Source organism: Delphinus delphis, chromosome 20 (assembly GCF_949987515.2).
Source record: "Delphinus delphis chromosome 20, mDelDel1.2, whole genome shotgun sequence".
NCBI lineage: Eukaryota > Metazoa > Chordata > Mammalia > Artiodactyla > Delphinidae > Delphinus > Delphinus delphis.
This window is the reverse complement of record NC_082702.1, coordinates 6,038,798-6,056,875: the sequence shown is the minus strand read 5'-3', so window position 1 is coordinate 6,056,875 and position 18,078 is coordinate 6,038,798. Positions and strand designations below refer to the sequence as shown.

Sequence of the window (18,078 nt, the reverse complement as noted above, 5' to 3'; positions counted from 1 at the left end):
ATCCCTGTCCTCGAATCCACTCTAGTAGTCTGCTCAGGCTGCCATAATAAAAGAGCACAGAATGAGCGGCTTAAACAACAGAAATGTATCTCCTCACAGCTCTGGAGGCTACAAGTTCAAGATCAACGTGTCGGCAGGCTTTGTTTCTTCTGAGGTCTCTTTTCCTCGGCCTGGAGATGGCCGTCTTCTCCTCCAGTCTTCACCTGGTCTTCCTTGTGTGTACGTGTGTTCTTCACAAGGACACCAGTCATACTGGACTGGGACTCTGCCCTATGACCTCATTTCAACTGAATTGCCTCTTTAAAGACTCTATCTACAAATATACATTCTGAGATACTGGGGGTTAAGACTTCAACATATGAACTTGGGGGCAGAGGGAGTGCAATTCAACCCGTAACATCCACCCTCCTATTCACTCTGCTGCCGGGTCCCCACTGCCCAACCTAGGCTTTCTCTGGGGGAAGCAGTTTCCCTTCTCCCAGGGGAGCCCTTGCATCCAGGGACATCACACCCTTCCTTCCGTCAAGTTCACAGAGAAAGGGCCTCTCAGAGGGAGGAGTGAGAGGGAGGGAAGGATGTCTGGGTCCTGCTGAGGGCTTGCCCTGAAGGAGCTGAGAACTGAGGTTCCCCACCCCCAAAGCTTAGATCCAGCCTCACCTCTGCCTTGGAGCACCTCCATGCCTCCATGGGGCTAATGGGAGTGGGAACCAGGACAGTGGCAACATCTCAGGCCTTCCGTGGGTGTCTCCACACTATTCCGTGCTACTCCATCAGACAGAAAAGGGAGAGAGGACCGTCTGCTACCCTGGGGCTGAAGGATACCAATCCGTGACTCCCCAGCTCCTCCAGGCCAACCCAGAGGTCTCATACGCCCCACCGACGAATGTGGGCCACCCTCAGGGTGAGATATGCCTTCAAAGCTCAGAGCTGATCCCTGAGATGTGGAGGTGAGGAGGTCTCCTGTACCAGGTGAGGTCAGTTGGGCAGCTTCATATCTATAGCCAAGCGGCCAGGGAGAGGTGGAAACAGAGTGGAGCCAGTAACCCCACTTGTGGACCAACCCATCCCCTTCTGGAGGCAGCTGCCACAAGGTTCCTGGAGGTGGTCCTGAGACCACCAGCTCCCCTCCTCTGCGTTCCCGGAAACCCGGAGGGTTCGCTCTTCTCTTCACAGGAAAGGTTCTTCAGGTCACAGGAACTGCCCTTTGTCTACTGTCCACCCTGCTCACCCGAGTCCAGTCTCGCCTCCATCCCTCCATCCCTCAACCTCTTCTTGTCAGGGTCACCAAAGATCTCAAATGGCTAAAACCCATAGGTAATTTCTATTCTCATCTCATTTGGATGCCGCCTGCTCCACAGCATTTGGTGTGCTCAGTCACCCCTTCCTTCTTTTTTCTTTTTATAAATTTATTTGTTTATTTATTTTTTGGCTGCACTGGGTCTTCGTTGCTGCACACGGGCTTTCTCTAGTTGCGGCGAGCGGGGGCTACTCTTTGTCGCGTTGCATGCGCTTCTCATTGCGGTGGCTTCTTGTTGCAGAGCACAGGCGCTAGGCACGCGGGCTTCAGTAGTTGTGGCATGCGGGCTCAGCAGTTGCGGCGCACAGGCTCACTAGTTGCGGCGCACGGGCTTAGTTGCTCCGCGGCTGTGAGAAGCAGTCAGCCTTGAGAGCAGGCTACGGACATGCCAGGCATGCCGCCGCCGCTCGAAGGGACTGTGCCTACTTGTTCCCCTCCTTGTTCCATTCCATGGGAGATAAATCACCAGGGCCCAGAGATCAGAAAGAATGCAAAATGAGACAAGCAAAGCTGTCTCCCCCCTGCACGTGCAGGTTATTTTTGATGATTCTGGGTTTATGGGTTTTCTCCCAGGGAAGTTAACCTTGAAGCCGAGACAGTCTGTAGATAACGTAAACCACCATCTGGTAACCTCCCTTTTTCTAGTCTACATAATTTGCAACCGTAGCATAATAAAATTTGCCTTGCAACTCTCAGTTGTCTTGGTCCTCTGACCCCATTTGTCGGTGCTACTTCAGTTCCTTACCCCTTCCCTTCTGACCCTGGGCGGTGAAATCCTCTTTCTCCGGCTGGTCCGCGGCACGCGGCATGTGGGATCTTCCCGGACCAGGGCTGGAACCCGTGTCCCCTGCACTGGCAGGCAGATGCTTAACCACTGCGCTACCAGGGAAGCCCCACCCCTTCCTTCTTGAAACACTTCAGTCTGGCTTCCCCTGTCACCTAGAACTGCCATCTCGAAGGTACCTGCCGGAGTCGGGCTGCCCATAGCGTACAGAGGACACCATTACTTCCTTGGTTTTTCCTTCTACCTTTCTAGACACTCGTCTTCATCTTTCATGGTTCCGCCTCTGCCCTTGACTCCTAAATCTTAGAATGCATCAGGATCACTCTCCCTAGATGTCCTATTTCATCCATGACTTTAAAAATGCATGCTACGGGCTTCCCTGGTGGCGCAGTGATTGAGAGTCCGCCTGCTGATGCAGGGACACGGGTTCGTGCCCCAGTCCGGGAAGATCCCACATGCTTGCGTACCGCAAAAAAAAAAAAAAAAAAAAAAAAAAGCATGCTACATGTGATATTGTGATTTAGAGTAAGTATATATTTTGGTCTTTGCTCATGGTTCCTGGCTCACAGCACCCAAAACCCTTGGAATTTCCTGAGTGATAAGAGCAGTGGGAGCATCTTTTGTTCTAATATTGGTCTCTTGTCCTCAGTTCCTGAAAACACGTCAGAGCCAGAAATGAGTGTCTTGCTATTCATAACAAACCCCTTTCCACCACACCTGAGTTTTTGTTAATGAGGTGACTTTTGGAAAGCACATAAGGATGGGGGCTAGTTGCCAGGGGAACGAACCATGTGATTAGGAGGTAGGAAATTTCAGTCCAGTCCCGGACCTCCCAGAAGGGGTGAGGGGCTAGAGGCTGAGTCAGTCGCCCATGGCCAATGATTTAATCAGACATGCCTATGGAATGAAGCCTCCATAAAAACCAGAAGTATGGGGTTCAGAGAGTTTCCAGGTTGGAGAACATGTGAAGATTTGGGGAGAGTGGTGCACCTCCCCAAAGAGAGGGCATGGAAGCCCCAAGCCCTCTCCCCATACTTTGTCCTACACCTCATTTCCATCTGGCTGTTCCTGAGTTATATCCTTTTATAATAAGCCAGTAATCTCAGAAGTAGACTGTTTCTCTGTGTTGTGTGTGCCACTCTAGCAAATTAACTGAACCCAAGAAATGGGTCATGAGAACCTCCGATCTATACTCCATCAGTCAGAAGCACGAGTGACAACATGGACTTGTGATTGGCATCTGAAGCGGGGGGGGGGGGGGCAGTCTTATGGGACTGAGCCCTTAACCCGTGGGATCTGACACTATCTCCAGGTAGGTGGTGTCAGAGTTGCGTTGAGTTGTAGGATGCCCAGCTAGCGTGGAGAATTGCCTGGTGGTGTGGGGAGCTTCCCCCCGGGCCCACACTTTGAAATCGGTAATCAGAATTGTACTACCAATATCAATTTTTTGATTTTCATATTGTCCTCCAGTTGTGTAAGGTGTTAACACTGGGGGTAACTGGAATGCATGACACATCACTGTACGTTTCTCTGCAACCTCCTGTGAGTCTCTGGTTGCTTCCAAATGAAGTTAAACTACAAACTAAAATAAATGATCACAAGACACACAACAACAACAATAAAGAAACACGCTGATGACTCCTAAAGTATATATTTCAATCCTTCCCTGTCTACCTGACATGGACTCAGGAAGACATAATGGGCATCTCAAACTTAGGATCTAAATTTTCACACAGCACTCTTATTTCTCATCTCAAACCCTCTCCTTTTCAGTTGTCTAAATGTTATTGTTTTGTGGTACCAACATCTGCCCACATCCTAGCATCATTCTGATGTCTTCCTTTGCCTCAGTCCCTGCAAGACCTGTCAGTTCAAATTTTTAAATATTAAAAAAAAAAAATCTATCCACTTATGCCCACCCCCACTACCATTCATTACCCTAGTCCAAGATTTCTCAATCTCAGCACTATTGACATTTTGAGTCAGATAATTCTTGGGGAGTAGAAGCCGCCCCGAGCTTTGTAGGATGTTGAGCACCGTCCCTGGCCTCCACCCACTAGATGCCACTTGCCTCCCTCCCCCCATCACAGTTGTGACAATTAAAAATGTCTCCAGGGGCTTCCCTGGTGGCGCAGTGGTTGACAGTCCGCCTGCCGATGCAGGGGACGCGGGTTCGTGCCCCGGTCTGGGAAGATCCCACATGCCGCGGAGCGGCTGGGCCCGTGAGCCATGGCCGCTGAGCCTGTGCGTCCAGAGCCTGTGCTCCGCAACAGGAGAGGCCACAACAGTGAGAGGCCCGCGTACCGCAAAAAAAAACCCCAAAAAACCAAAAAAAAACCTCTTGATGATTCTTCCTGCTTCTTTATTAAAAAAATTATTTTATTGAAGTATAGTGGACTTACATTGTTATGTTAATTTCTGCTGTACAGCAAAGTGAGTCAGTGATACATACATAGACATTCTTTTTCAGACTCTTTTCCATTCTTTTTCAGACTCTGTCCCAGACTACTGAATACAGTTCCCTGCTTCTACTTTTGCCCCTTCCGTAAGGCAGTTTCAACACAACAACCAGAGTTATTTTTAAAACATAGATCAGATCAAGTCACCCTCTTGCCCAAACATTTCAATGGCATCTTACCATATGTAGGAGAAAACCCAAACTCATCACCATATCCTATAGAACTCGACCTGAGGTAACCCCCAGTGACCCCTGCAAACTCACTTGGAGCGCACTCCACTTTACTTCTGCACTCCCGCCGGCGATCCCCACTCTGTTTCTCACATTTACCAAATTCATTTCTGCCTCAAGAACATGACACTAGCTGCTGCCCGTGGCTGCCCCCCTTTTCACTGTTCTCTGCTCAAAGGCCATCTCTTCGGAAATGCTGTTCCTGACCTTACAACCAACCTGCCCCAACATTTCCCCACCCGTACACTTTTCCAGATTTTTGGTCATTTCTTTGACCTCCTCTGAACTTTCCACCTTTTCTCAGTGTGACCAGAGCACCTCCCCCCTTTGCAATTGCCTTCTCATCCAAGCCAGCCTTCCCCCCTCCCAACCCTTGGCTAGACCACAGACTAGGGGCTACCTGAGTCCACAAGAATCTTTATCGGTCATCCTCCTATCTGCCTTCTCTGCCTAAGAATGTTCAGATTTTTCTCTGAGCCTATTCCTTAAGAAAAAAACTCTACAAGCCTCTGGTTTCCTGCTCTAATTCAACAGATGTTGAACACCTGCTTTGTCTGTTCCTGAGGTCACAACGGGGACAAAGATAGATATTGAGAGGAAGTGAGATTGGGGGTGGGTGGGTAGGTATGGGGTGGGAGCAGCTGAGGAGGGGGAAGAGAGGTAGGTAGGTAGGTAGTTCAGGATTCTGCCCTAGAAGGGTGCTGGGTGTGGGCCTGAGGACTGGACTTATTAGGAGGGATGAATGAAGGAGATGTAGGGAAGCATTCCAGTGGTGAATGAAGAGTCTGGGTCTGGCTGTAGTTGAGGCCCTGAGGGTGCTAAGGAGCCTTTGTTGGGGGGAAGGGAGTATCTCAGACACCCCCTGGCTAGCATCTTTGTGTCATTCAGATACACCTGTCCCAGTTCCCGCCCATACTGCTTGTGCTGCAGTTCAGGATGCTGCCCCCAGAGGGCGCTCCATTTTCCCTGGCACACACTGACCCTTGAGCCCCAGTCACCAGGATCTCTGCTGTCCAGAGTCCTGAAGAACTGCAGCTCTTTAGGGAATATTTCTCAGGCTCTGGACACATTTGCAAACGTTGCTCATCCAAAAAGGCTGCATCCATTCTCACTGAACCTACAAATAATGATTCTGCTCTTTTCACTGCACCTCAGTACAACTGAGTCTCTGCCGGGGGAGAGCATATCAAAGCAAACACTAAGTCCCCACAACCATCCGCTTCCCTCACTGCAAACCCACCTTTCCTGAAATTTAAAACACCTCAATATCTCTCACAGTGTCATTCTCAAATAAATGACGTCTACCCAGGCACACCAAACATGCGCTGTCCTCATAAGAAAATGTTCCTGTGGTGTCTCAGTCTGTTCCGGCTGCTATACTAGACAGACCAAATGTAAGACCTGAAACCATAAAACTCTTAGAAGAAAACATAGGCAGTGTGCTCTTTGACACTGGTCTTCACAACATCTTTTTGTCTCCTCAGGCAAGGGAGACAAAAGCAAAAATAAATAAATGGAACTACAAAAAATTAAAAAGCTTTTGCACAGTGAAGGAAACCATCAACGAAACAGAAACACAGCCTACTAAGTGGGAGAAAATATTTGCAAACAGTATATCCGATAAGGTGTTAATATTCAAAATATACAAAACACTCATGCAACCCAACATCAAAAACACCAAACAACCTGACTAAAAATGGGCAGGGGACCTGAATAGACATTTTTCCAAAGAAGGCAAACAGATGGCCAACAGACACAAGAAATGATGCTCAATATCGCTAATCTTCAGAGAAATGCACCTCAAAACCACAATGAGATAGCACCTCACACCTGTCAGAATGGCTATGATAAAAAAGACAACACATAACAAGTGTCGGCGAGGATGTGGATAAAAGGGAACCCTCGTGCACCTTTGGTGGGATTGTAAATTGGTGCAGCCACTGTGGAAAACGGTACAGAGGTTCCTCAAAAAATTTAAAATAGAATTGCCATATGATCCAGCAATTTCACTTTTGGGTATTTACTCAAAGAAAACAAAAACACTAATTTGAAAAGATATATGGGGGCTTCCCTGGTGGCGCAGTGGCTGAGAACCCGCCTGCCAACACAGGGACACAGGTTCGAGCCCTGGTCTGGGAAGATCGCACATGCCACAGAGCAACTAAGTCTATGCACCACAACTACTGAGCCTGCGCTCTAGAGCCCGCGAGCCACAGCTACTGAGCCCGCGCACCACAACTACTGTAGCCTGCGCACCTGGAGCCCGTGCTCCGCAACAAGAGAAGCCACCGCAATGAGAAGCCCGCGCACCGAAACAAAGAGTAGCCCCCGCTCGCCACAACCAGAGAAAGCCCGTGCATAGCAACAAAGACCCAACGCAGCCAAAAATAAATAAAAATAAATAAATACATTTATATATATAAAAAAGGGGGGGGGGGCTTCCCTGGTGGCGCAGTGGTTGAGAGTCCGCCTGCCCATGCAGGCGACACGGGTTCGTGCCCCGGTCTGGGAAGATCCCACATGCCGCGGAGCGGCTGGGCCCGTGAGCCATGGCTGCTGAGCCTGCGCGTCCAGAGCCTGTGCTCCGCAACGGGAGAGGCCACAACAGTGAGAGGCCCGTGTACCGCAAAAAAAACCCACAAAAAACAGAAAACAAAAGGTATATGCACACCAATGTTCACTGCAGCATTATTTACAATAGTCAAGATATGAAATCTACCTAATTGTCCATGATAGATGAATGAATATATAATATATGATATTACTCAGACAATAAAAAATGAAATCTTGCCATTTTTGACAACATGGATGAATTTAGAGAGTATTATGCTAAGTGAAATAAGTCAGACAGAGAGACAAATACCATATGATCTCATACGTGGAATCTAAAAAAAAGAACGGGGCTTCCCTGGTGGCGCAGTGGTTGAGAGTCCGCCTGCCGATGCAGGGGACACGGGTTCATGCCCCGGTCTGGGAGGATCCCACATGCTGCAGAGTGGCTGGGCCCGTGAGCCACGGCCGCTGAGCCTGCGCGTCCGGAGCCTGTGCTCCGCAACGGGAGAGGCCACAACAGTGAGAGGTCCGCGTACCGCAAAAAATAAAAGAATAAAAAAATATTTAAAAATAAATTAAAAAAAGAACGCCTACAAACAAAACAAAATGAAAACAGACCCACAGATACAGAGAACAAATGGGTGGTTGCCAGTGGGGAGGGGGTGGTGGGCAAAATAGGTGAAGGGGATTAAGGAGTGTAAATCACCAGTTATAAAATAAATAAGCCATAGGGAAGTAATATACAGCAGAAGGAATAACGGTCAGTGATATTCTAATAGCTCTGTGTTGGGACAAATGGTTACTAGACTTATCATGGTGATCAGTTCATAATGTATACAAATGTCAGCTCACTACGTAGTACACCTGAAACTAACACAGTATCGTACACCAACACTACTTCAATAAAAATCAAAGAACCTTTAAAGTATTGACCCAACACACAAATAACTACCGTCAAGAAAAAGACCAGTATTAAAAAAAAAAAAAGAAAAAGAAAAAGACCAGTATTATTTAAAGAAAGACAAGACCAAGTCATCAGCCACAAAAAATTGACAACGTTCAGCAGTCAGTGAAACATTACTAGACACATAAAGAAGCAGGAACATGTGACACTCGGTGAGAGAAAAATCCTTCAGTGGAGTCAGGCCTAGACATGACAGAGGAGACAGACCTAGCAGACAAAAACATGAAAACATTGATTACAAACATTATCCATATACTCGAGGATGTAAAGGAAAACATCAACATAATAAAAGAAGAAACGTAAGATTAAAAACCAAGGAAATTAACTTCTAGAGAAAAAAATAAATTATCTGAAGTGAGAATTTCACTGAATGAGACTAACAGCAGATTCAATATTGTGGAAGAATAATCAGTAAACTTGAAGATGTAGCATCAGATCCTATTCAAACTGAAGAATATAGAGAAAAAAGGTTGGAAATGGTGAACAGATGCTCAGAGCTGATAATGAGATAATACTGGGCATTATCACATATGTAAAATTGGAGACCCAGAGGGGAATAGAAAAAAAAAATACATATATATATATAAACACTGGCTTCAATTTTTTTAAATTTGATCACTACTATAAAATTTCAGATTCAAGATACTCAACACCCTCCAAGTAGGATAATCTCTGTCTCTCTCTCTGTCTCTCTGTCTCTGTCACACACACACATTTACACGCCAAGACACATATTATTCGATTATTAAAACCCAGTGAAAAAGAGAAAATATTAAAACCAGCTACAGAAAAATATAAACTACAAAGAAAGAAAGATGAAAATAAGGCGAAACTAGGCAAGCCAAAAGAATTTAAACAACAGAACGGGGAAAAGTTTAACCTAGAATTCCTAATCCAACAAAAATATCCTTCCAAAGCTAATGTACATGGAAACTTTTCCAGACAAACTGTGGCTGAGAGAATTCATCACCAGCATACCTACACTACAAAAATATATGAAAAGATCTTCAGGTAAAAGGAAAATGATACTCTAGAGAAACTATACTGTCATCTTAAATTAGAAATAAATCTGAGAAAAGAGGCAGCGTTATCTTAATGCAAAAGGACAGCTTTATTGTTTGCAAGGTTTGCAAACCAGGGATAAGAAGCCTTTGGCTGTAACCAAAAGTACGTTCCTTGGAGGTGAAGGGGTGAGGGGTGTTTGAAAGCACAAGCCGAAGAAGCCACAGTTGGGAGACTTATAAAAGGGGACTGGATGGCCCTTGCAGCCTGACCGCAAGTCACTGCAGCCTGACCAGAAGTTTCCAATGATGGCTGTCACTGGAGCATCTCCTTAGGGGTTTTTCAGGTAGGACCCTTAGCACAATCAGAAGTCCTTATAGTTTTCGTTCGTGGTTTTTCTAAGAACTCAGAGTACGTGACTGAACCCTAGGTCTGTCACGATTGCCTGGCTCCATTTTATTGGGGGTACCTGTTAGCCACACCAGGTCCATTTTCTAAATATGTTCTTTCCACAGGGAATCCCTCTTATTTTTACTTTTCCTTAGGGGATTTTATTTTTACAACAAAGGGATGAAGAGCAATTGAAATGGTTCATATGTGGATAAATACAAAATAGTTCATTTTTCTAATTAAAAAAATCTCTTTAAAATTAACTTTAAAAAATACCATATCATGGGATTTAGAACAATATATTATGGGTCGCGCTATGGGCATATCAAAACCATGCTAAGGTATAAGCACAGAGAAGAAAACATGTTACATGGAGCATAGTTCAATTTAATAATAAAAATATCTATTTCCTCCTTGCCCTCACAACCACTCATGTAGAACTATCAGGAAGAAACCTGGAGGCCAGATGTGAAGAGATGTTATTTCTGGAAAGGAAGCAGGTTCAAGTCATCCGGGACCTCCTTGTTCATAGACCTCTGAAGCACCGCTGTGAAGAAGGGAACTCAGTCGCACCTCTCAACCCTATTCCCTTGTGAGTTTCTGCACCTGTAAGGGAAACACAGTTCTGAAACAAGGGACCAGTTTCGTGGAAGGTCTGCTCTGGAAAGGACAAGACGGAGGTGTCCCCAAATCAGGGACACCTTAAGAAGGGCTTCTCACCTGGTATAGTAGATCCAGGTGAGGCCATAGGTGAGAAGGAAACCAGCCCCCATCAGGGCCCCCCTGAGCAACGTGAGGACCAGGGGCCAGGAGCCCTCTCTCTGCTCCCCAGAGACTTGGGGGAAGGAAGAAGAGACACCTGGAGGACGAAAAGAGAGAGGAAGGTGGATGATAGGTGTAAGTCCACACCATTATTTTTATTTTGGCCACGCTGCTTGCCATATGGGATTTTAGTTCTGCGACCAGGGATCAAACCCACGTCCTCTGCATTGGAAGCATGGAGTCTTAACCACTGGACCACCAGGGAAGTCCCTGTAAGTCCACACCTTAACCCTGCTTTCCACCCTAGCTCAGAACTCAGGCATCCTTGCTTATACTCACCTTGTACAACTAGGTTCAGGGAGACACGGAGGGAGCCCCTGGGGTGCTGAGCTTGGCAGGTTAATTCTCCTCCATCCCCTAAGACCACGTGGGGCAGCTCCAGGACCCCAGGGTCCAAAGGCTGTGAGGGGCTCACTGTCAGGCACCCACGGGCCCAGCTTATCCTGGTGGGTGGGTTGCTGTCGACAACACAGACCAGGCGCAGGGACTGGCCCTCCACGACTCGAAGGGAGGTGGCGTTGCCCAGGATCTCTGGGATTAGAGAGACAGAGAGAGCTAGAAGGGCAAGGCTGAGAGGCCCTTCTCTCCCTCTGTCCTCCCAGACACGGGAACAGCGGCTCTGAGACAGGCACTGCAGGCAAGGCCAAGGACGGGGGGCAGTCTATGAGGTGAGGCGGGGGAAGGAGAGGCAACCTGCTGATCCCAGGACAGGGGGCTGTGGACGCTTGAGGAAGAGTCGGCCAGATCTAGGCCTGGGAGAGAACATCCCAGGACGTGGCCCTTGATGTGTGAAACTGTGCAGGGCACTGACATCCGTGGGTCTGGCCACTTGGAGGCCTGCACGCAGGTGATGAGAGCCCCAGGGAGCCATGGGAGGGTTCTGAGCAAGAAAGTCGTAGGGTCAGATCTGGGGCATGTAGAGATCCCTTTGGGGTCCCCATTCTTGCAGGCTGGACAGGGCCAAGACTAGAGGCTGACAGGCCAGAGGGGAGGCTGGTCCGGATCCAGGCCAGAGAGAGGATGGAGGCCTGAGTTGGAGCTGCGGTCACGGGGATGGACGAGGGGACTGACGTGAGTCATTCTCAGAAAGTCAACGTCGCAAAACTCCCTGAGTCCCGGGGACGATTGGGTGAGACACGGAGCCTAAAGGAATTGCCGAGATCCAGGCTCGGGTTACTCATATCGGAGGGTCCCTTGCCGGGGGAGTGGAGGGCACTCAGGACAGAGGTTTGGGAGAGTCTTCAGGGCAGAGGTAGGATTGGAACCCCGGAGTAGACGAGCTTCCCCTTGGAATCCTGCAGAACCCAGCTTGGGAACTCAGTCTCCTTGCGGGAGAGACGGAGACAGGGAGGAGGCAGGGAATCCGCGAAGGGATGTCCTGGGAAAGTGAGGAGGGAGAAGAGGTGGGAAGGGAGGGGGCAAGCGGAGGTGACAGTGAGTTGTCACTAGGAATCCACAGTGGCCCTAAAGTGAGTCCTGCCAGGGGACAGGGTTGGGAGGCAGAGGGCAGACGTAGGAGCAGAGAGGGGATGAGTGATGGGCTTGATTCTGTCCATCTTCACAACATCCCTGCATCTGACCTCCATTCCACCCAGGTACTTTTCTCCCACCTGTGCTATTTCCCCGGAAGACACGAATGTCCAGGTTCTGTGGAGCATCTGGAACAGAAAGAAAGAAATGTCCTCCTGCAGCATGATGAGGTGTCATGAGTAACATGACACCATGGGGGGGGGGGTCTCAGCATTCTCCTCGTTCTCCTCCCAGCCTGCCTCCAAGAAGAGTCCCCAAGTATCCCACCCAGGCCTCCCGTCCCCAACGCCCTCCACCCTCAGGGCCCCGGCGTCCCGGCCCCGCGCTCACAGGACACGTTGAGCCTGATGGTTCTGTCTGTGCTCACGCCAGCTCCGGGGAAGGTCACTCGACAGGTGAGGTTGGTGCCGTGGTCCTGGGGCCCCAGGGTGAGCGTGAGCACCGAGGAGTGGGGGCCCTTGGGGTGCAGGGAAGGGAGGGCAACCCCGGTCCAGGAGAAGGTGTGGGGTGTCCCCCTCTCACAGGCCCATGGCACTGCACAGGTGATATTCCTGGGGAGGCCAGATTCTAGGGTCCCCTGGACGTGGATGTCGGGTGTCTGTGTCAGAGCTGAAGAGGAGAGAGAAACAGACCCAGGCCCTGGATGGGGGGCCCCGAGTGTGCCCCTCAGAGCTGTCTCTGCCCCAGGCCAGCCGCAGCGGCCTGTCCTCCTAGGTCCCCTTGGGCCCCTCCCAGGATGAGAAGACAGGGGGTCCCCTCCCAGCCCTGCCCTGGGGGCCCTCAGGGCCCCTGTGTCTGTGTGTCCTCTCCTTGACACCATCCTTACCTGTTACATGCAGGTGGAGCTTGTTCTCTAAATAACTATATTTCACCAAAGGCCCTCTCTCCACCCTAAAGAAGTATGTCCCCGTGTCTGTCTGCCGTGCATCTCTGATGTCCAGGGAGCAGCTGTAGGTCCGGGGGTCTCCAAGGAGGTGGAATCGGCCCTGGGTGTCCATCAGCACCCCACGACCTGGGTCGTTTGTGGCCACTAGACGATCCTGGTGGGTTCTGGCCCCTTCCTGGAACCAGTAGCCGAAAGATGGGACAGAGTCGTGCCAGTAGACCCAGGGATGGTGGAAGAAGCAGGGCACGTGGACACACAGGCCCTCCTGCACCGTCACGGACTCCTGCACTTCCAGCCGGTATTCTCTGTCCTGAGCCAGGGACCCTGCGGGGAAACGAGGGTCAGCCACAGCCCCTGCCCTGCCCAGCCCTCTCCCCGCAGCCCACCCACCTGCCCACAGCAGGGACAGCAGCAGCGGCAGCATCTCTGAGACGGAGGGCTTCTGGGCGTCCTGTGTGTGAAAAGAGAAGGGGAAGGAGAGAGGGAGGTAAGGCTGCGGGGAGACCCACGGGAAGCCGGGGAGGAACACGAGACCCAGGTGTTCACAGAAGAGGAACTGCAGAGCCAGAGCTCGGCCCCCCTCCGCACAGAGCGGACGGACACCCCTCAGTCCAGAGACCCTGGAGACCTGCCCTGAGAGGAGCAGGCAAGGAGGAGAGCCCTGCCCTGCCCCCCATCTCGGGTGGGTCCTTCCAGCACCAGAGCCTCTGAGGACACGGAGGCGTAGGACACGGTGAGCCTCCTAAGGTCCTCCCGTCTGAGCACCGCTGTCTACACCAGGGAGCCGCTCAGCTCCTGTCTCGACCTGGAGGGTCCCAGTCTCACCTAGACCCTCGGGTGGTCGGTCCCGCAAGATGTCGGGTTCTTTAGGGTCTGTGTGAGCGTCTGGGGCAGAAGACAAGAAGGGGCTCCTGGGTGACGTGAAGGCAGCCGCCAATCATGCCTTCACTCCTTCCCCCAACACTGAGCATCTTGGGCTGGTGACCTGGAGACCGGAAGGGCTACGGCTGGCCCGGTCCCTGCCCAGGAGATGCTCCCACCCGGGCCCATCACTTCCTCCCCAAACAGGCAGCACTGTCGGGCTTTAGAGCTGCATCAGTGGTGAGATTGCCGAGTGTCCGGCAGCATACTGGGTATTTTCTTTTAATGAGTATGACTTATTTTTAATCTAGTAAAAAAAGAACTCTTTTCAAGTTGAAAACCTTGAAATTCTGTACCTACTAAACAACCAATCCTTCTTCCTTCTTCCTGCCAGCTCCTGGCAACCACAGTTCTATGTTCTCTCTCGAGGAATTTGACTCCTGTGTCTACCCCATATAAGCGTAATCACGTAGTGTTCGTCTTTTTTTCACTAGGTTGTTGAACTTACCGTAATGTCCTCAGAGTTCATCCGTGTGGTAGCAAGTGTCAGAAATTCCCTCCTTTTTCAGGCTGAATAATATTCCATGGTTTTCCTTATCCCTCATCTGTTGAGGGCAAGCTGGGTCGCTTCCATCACTTGGCTATAGTGAATAACGCTACTAGGAACACGAGTGTGCAGATGTCTCCTGGAGTCCCTGCTCTCGGTTCCCTTTGAGAGATATCCAGAAGTGAAAGTCAGGATCATGTGTTAATTCTATATTTAAGTTTTTGAGGAAGTATCATACTCTTATCATCCCACCCCACCCACTTTTTTTAAGCTCATCCACTGTCATCTTACACTAACTCTACAATTTAAGGTCTCTACCCTGGACCCCTCCTCTGATCCCCAGACTTTCATATCCAGCTCTCTACATACATTTCTGCATCATATTTGATCCTCATTTCCCCTCACCTACCACATCCATTAGAAAATTCTGTTAGCTTGACCTTCACAACATATTCAAAACATATCCTCTCTATCTACACGATCTCCTCGGTCCACTGCACCATCACCTCCTGCCTGGAGTCCCCAGCAGGGTCCTGCCACATCTCTTTCTTGCTGCCCTGGACCCACTCTGGCTGATTCTGAACACAACAGCCTGAGGATCCTACCTCAATGAGGGTCTAATCCTATGTCCGCTCTCCTCAAAGGCTTCCAGAATCCTGCATTGGCCTGCAGTCGCCTTGCACGGGGTCCGCAGCATCCTCCCATCTTCCCCCCAATCCCTTTGCCTCCCCACACCAATATGTCACATGCTCCTGTCCTCGTGTGATTTTCCTCCAAACCTGTCAAGAGCTGACATGCTCTCATTTTACTTATCATTTCTTTGAAAAGTTCTTGTCCGCATAACGACATCCCCATGAGGACAGAAGTACTTCTCGTTTCTAAAATCACCATAAAACAAAACACAATTTGAAACATTGTATACGGTACGATTCAATGGCACTAAGTACATACACAACGTTAGTGCAACCGTCATCCCTCTATCTCCAGCATGTTCTCATCATCCCAAACAGAAACTCTGCTGCAGTTACGCAATAACTTCTCGACATCCCCATCCCCTAGCTGCAAGCAACGCCATTCTACTTTCTGTTTCGGTGAATGTGCCTCGTAGGGAGCTCGTATAAGTAGAATCAAACGATATCTGTCCCTTTGTGTCTGCTCCTTTCAGGTAGCACACTGTTTTCCAGAGTCACCGGCGTTGCAGCGTGTGTCAGAATTTGCGCTGCTTTGAAAGGCTGAATGATACTTGATTGTGTTACCACATTTGGTTCATCCATTCAGTTGCTGGGCGCTGGGACTGGTTCCACCACTGCTGGGAATCTTGCTGCTATGAACAATGGCATGGAAGTTATCTGTCTGAGCCCATGCTCTTTTCAGCAACGAAGATCCGTCGCCCCGCAAAATAAATAAATAAAATAAATTAAAAAATTATCAAGTATGCTACGTAATGAATATTTGAGTTAACAGCTTGCGGTATACATGTGCGGGTCTGGGCTGGGACGACAGGGGTTGAGAAGAGAGCAGAGTTGTCCCTGGAGGTGGACACGTGGACACATTCACCGAGGGGGAGGAGAGGGCCCTGGGCGGAGTCGTGAGAACACGCACGCTCTCAGGCGCGGTGCGCACGGGCTTAAGCTTAATTGCGGGTTGGACGGGGAGGTGGTAGTTGTGACTGAGATAGCCCGGCCGGGGAGATAGGAAGAGAACAAGGTGGTTACTGGTGACCCAGGTGAGAGTTTTGCCGGGCAGGGGTGGGAGAGGGCGGCAGCCAGATGGCCGGGAGCAGAGCGGTGATGCGAACGGGAGGCGTTGCACTGACCGCCTTTAGCCCTCTCCTAGTTGCCACCTCCGTCAGTGCCACAGAGGAGAGCTTCCTTCCTACCTGTGCCATTTCCTTGGATGGGGCCAAAAGCCAGGTTCTGGGAGCATTCGGGATAGAGAAAGAAAATATTTTCTACTTCCATCATGGGAAGATACGGTGGCTTAACTTCTTTGGTTGGATCCACAAAAGGGTGGCGAGGTGGGGACGGTTGTGCTTTCTTCTCCGTTCTCAGGCCGGGCTTCTGGCCACACATCAGGTCCCACAGGCTCTGCAGCTGGGTCCCTCCTCAGGGACCCAGGTGTCCTAACCACCCCCCACAGAGGATGCCAAGCCTGATGGGACCAGGAGCTTAGCCAAGCGGGGAGAGAGAGCCTGAGCTGCTAGTGTCAAGTACCTGATTAAAGCGATGAGTCAACATGAAAATAACAATTAAGCCTTTAATCACTTACTTGTTATAGAACAGTGAAGCCGACTTTATTCAGGACCACTGTCACAGGTGCAGGGACCCCTGCAGTGGGGCTTTGCAGCAGGGGAAAGGGATCAGGCTCAATTCTGAATACAACGAGGAAAAGTGGGAATTTATTGCCAAGGAGCGGGGTGAGGGGTCAGCGGATGGAAAATTGCTAAGAGGAAACATAGGGGCAAAGGGGGATTCTGGCTAAACCGACCTACCAGGCTTCTTGCTGAAGGTCGGCCAGGGTGATCAGATATCAGCTGGGGGCTAGTGAAGGGTGAGGAACCCCATCAGACATTGAGGGTAAGGGATTTTGGTTAAACTGTCTTACCAGGATTCTTGGGAAAAAAATGGATGATGCAAAGATAGATGCAGAACTCAAGAACTTGTTGAAAAAGAGCTTCAAGAGCCTGGCTAAAATTATCCAAGGAGAGAACCTTTGCCGATGGTCAGGGTGACCAGCACAGACATGGGGGTCGTCTCGCGGACGCGGGACCCAGAACAAAAAGCTCTAGTGGGTCTAAGGACCCTGGGTTGGGGGTGGCGTTGGGAATGGAAATGTACTGAGTCCTGAATCGGAGTGGGGAAAAGTGTCTCCAATTTTTCCTGCTTCTCCTCTACGAGGAGGCTTCGGTGGAGATGCCTGAAGACCTCTGCCCAAGGCTTCAGATAAACAGACCAAAGAATAAAGTCATCTGAGCTAGGAATGCAAAAATGTGAACAGCACGATGGGCCAGGGCAGTCTGAGTCCTTCGCTGCAACTCCTTTCAGAGACTACAGTGCAGCACGCCCGTGAGGCCAGCCAAGGAAAGCTTTTGCATTTGCCTATGATCAGGCCTGAAAAATCACGTATAGGTTTGTAGCCATGAGCTGAACTCCTCGGATGGCTCTATACATAGACCTATCACCTCCTAGGAAGGTCTCCTGACAACGTAGGGCTGGTGTCATGATCCTTTTTAAAAATTTTATTTATTTTTAAAAATATTTTTATTGGAGTTTAGTTGATTTACAGTGTTGTGTTAGTTTCAGGTGTACGGCAAAGTGACTCAGTTACACATAGACACATATCCTGGCGTCATGATCTTGAGACCCGAACATATGGGTGAATCATAAGGAATGGGGGACCCTGGGCCCCATGGAGGAGAGAAGCATCCTCCTACTGGACTTTGGGCTGTTCAGACTCCAAAATGGTTGTACTTCAGGTTAAAGGGATGTAGGTTTGGGGTATCTGGTAACAAGCTGAAGAGGAGAAAACGATTCAGACCCCAGAGGGGAGACCCTGAGACTCCACCTCGGCTTCCCCTGGGGTCCTCAACAAGTCCTCCACCCTCCAGATAAGGAGTACATGTGTTCCTGTCTCTGGGGTTCTCTCCTGGGGATCCCTGGCTACTTGTCACATTCAGATCTATTGGGAGTCCTTTTTCACATAGTATTTCTCTACCTTAAAGTATTCCCACTTCCCCGCATCTTGGAGAATCTG

General features: G+C 49.8%; 1 protein-coding gene across 1 annotated transcript; it reads right to left on the bottom strand.

Moving 5' to 3' along the window:
• Positions 1 to 9,473: 9,473 nt before the first annotated feature.
• LOC132416407 (sialic acid-binding Ig-like lectin 14) lies at positions 9,474 to 14,380 on the bottom strand. Its single transcript, XM_069540204.1, has 8 exons — positions 14,287 to 14,380; positions 13,308 to 13,368; positions 12,858 to 13,241; positions 12,362 to 12,640; positions 12,112 to 12,159; positions 10,781 to 11,032; positions 10,400 to 10,538; positions 9,474 to 10,285 (listed from the first exon to the last, which is right to left on the bottom strand). Exons 1-8 carry the CDS (start codon positions 14,305 to 14,307, stop codon positions 10,243 to 10,245), a joined length of 1,227 nt encoding a protein of 408 aa, XP_069396305.1. The 5' UTR covers positions 14,308 to 14,380; the 3' UTR covers positions 9,474 to 10,242.
• Between the last annotated feature and the right edge of the window lie 3,698 nt (positions 14,381 to 18,078).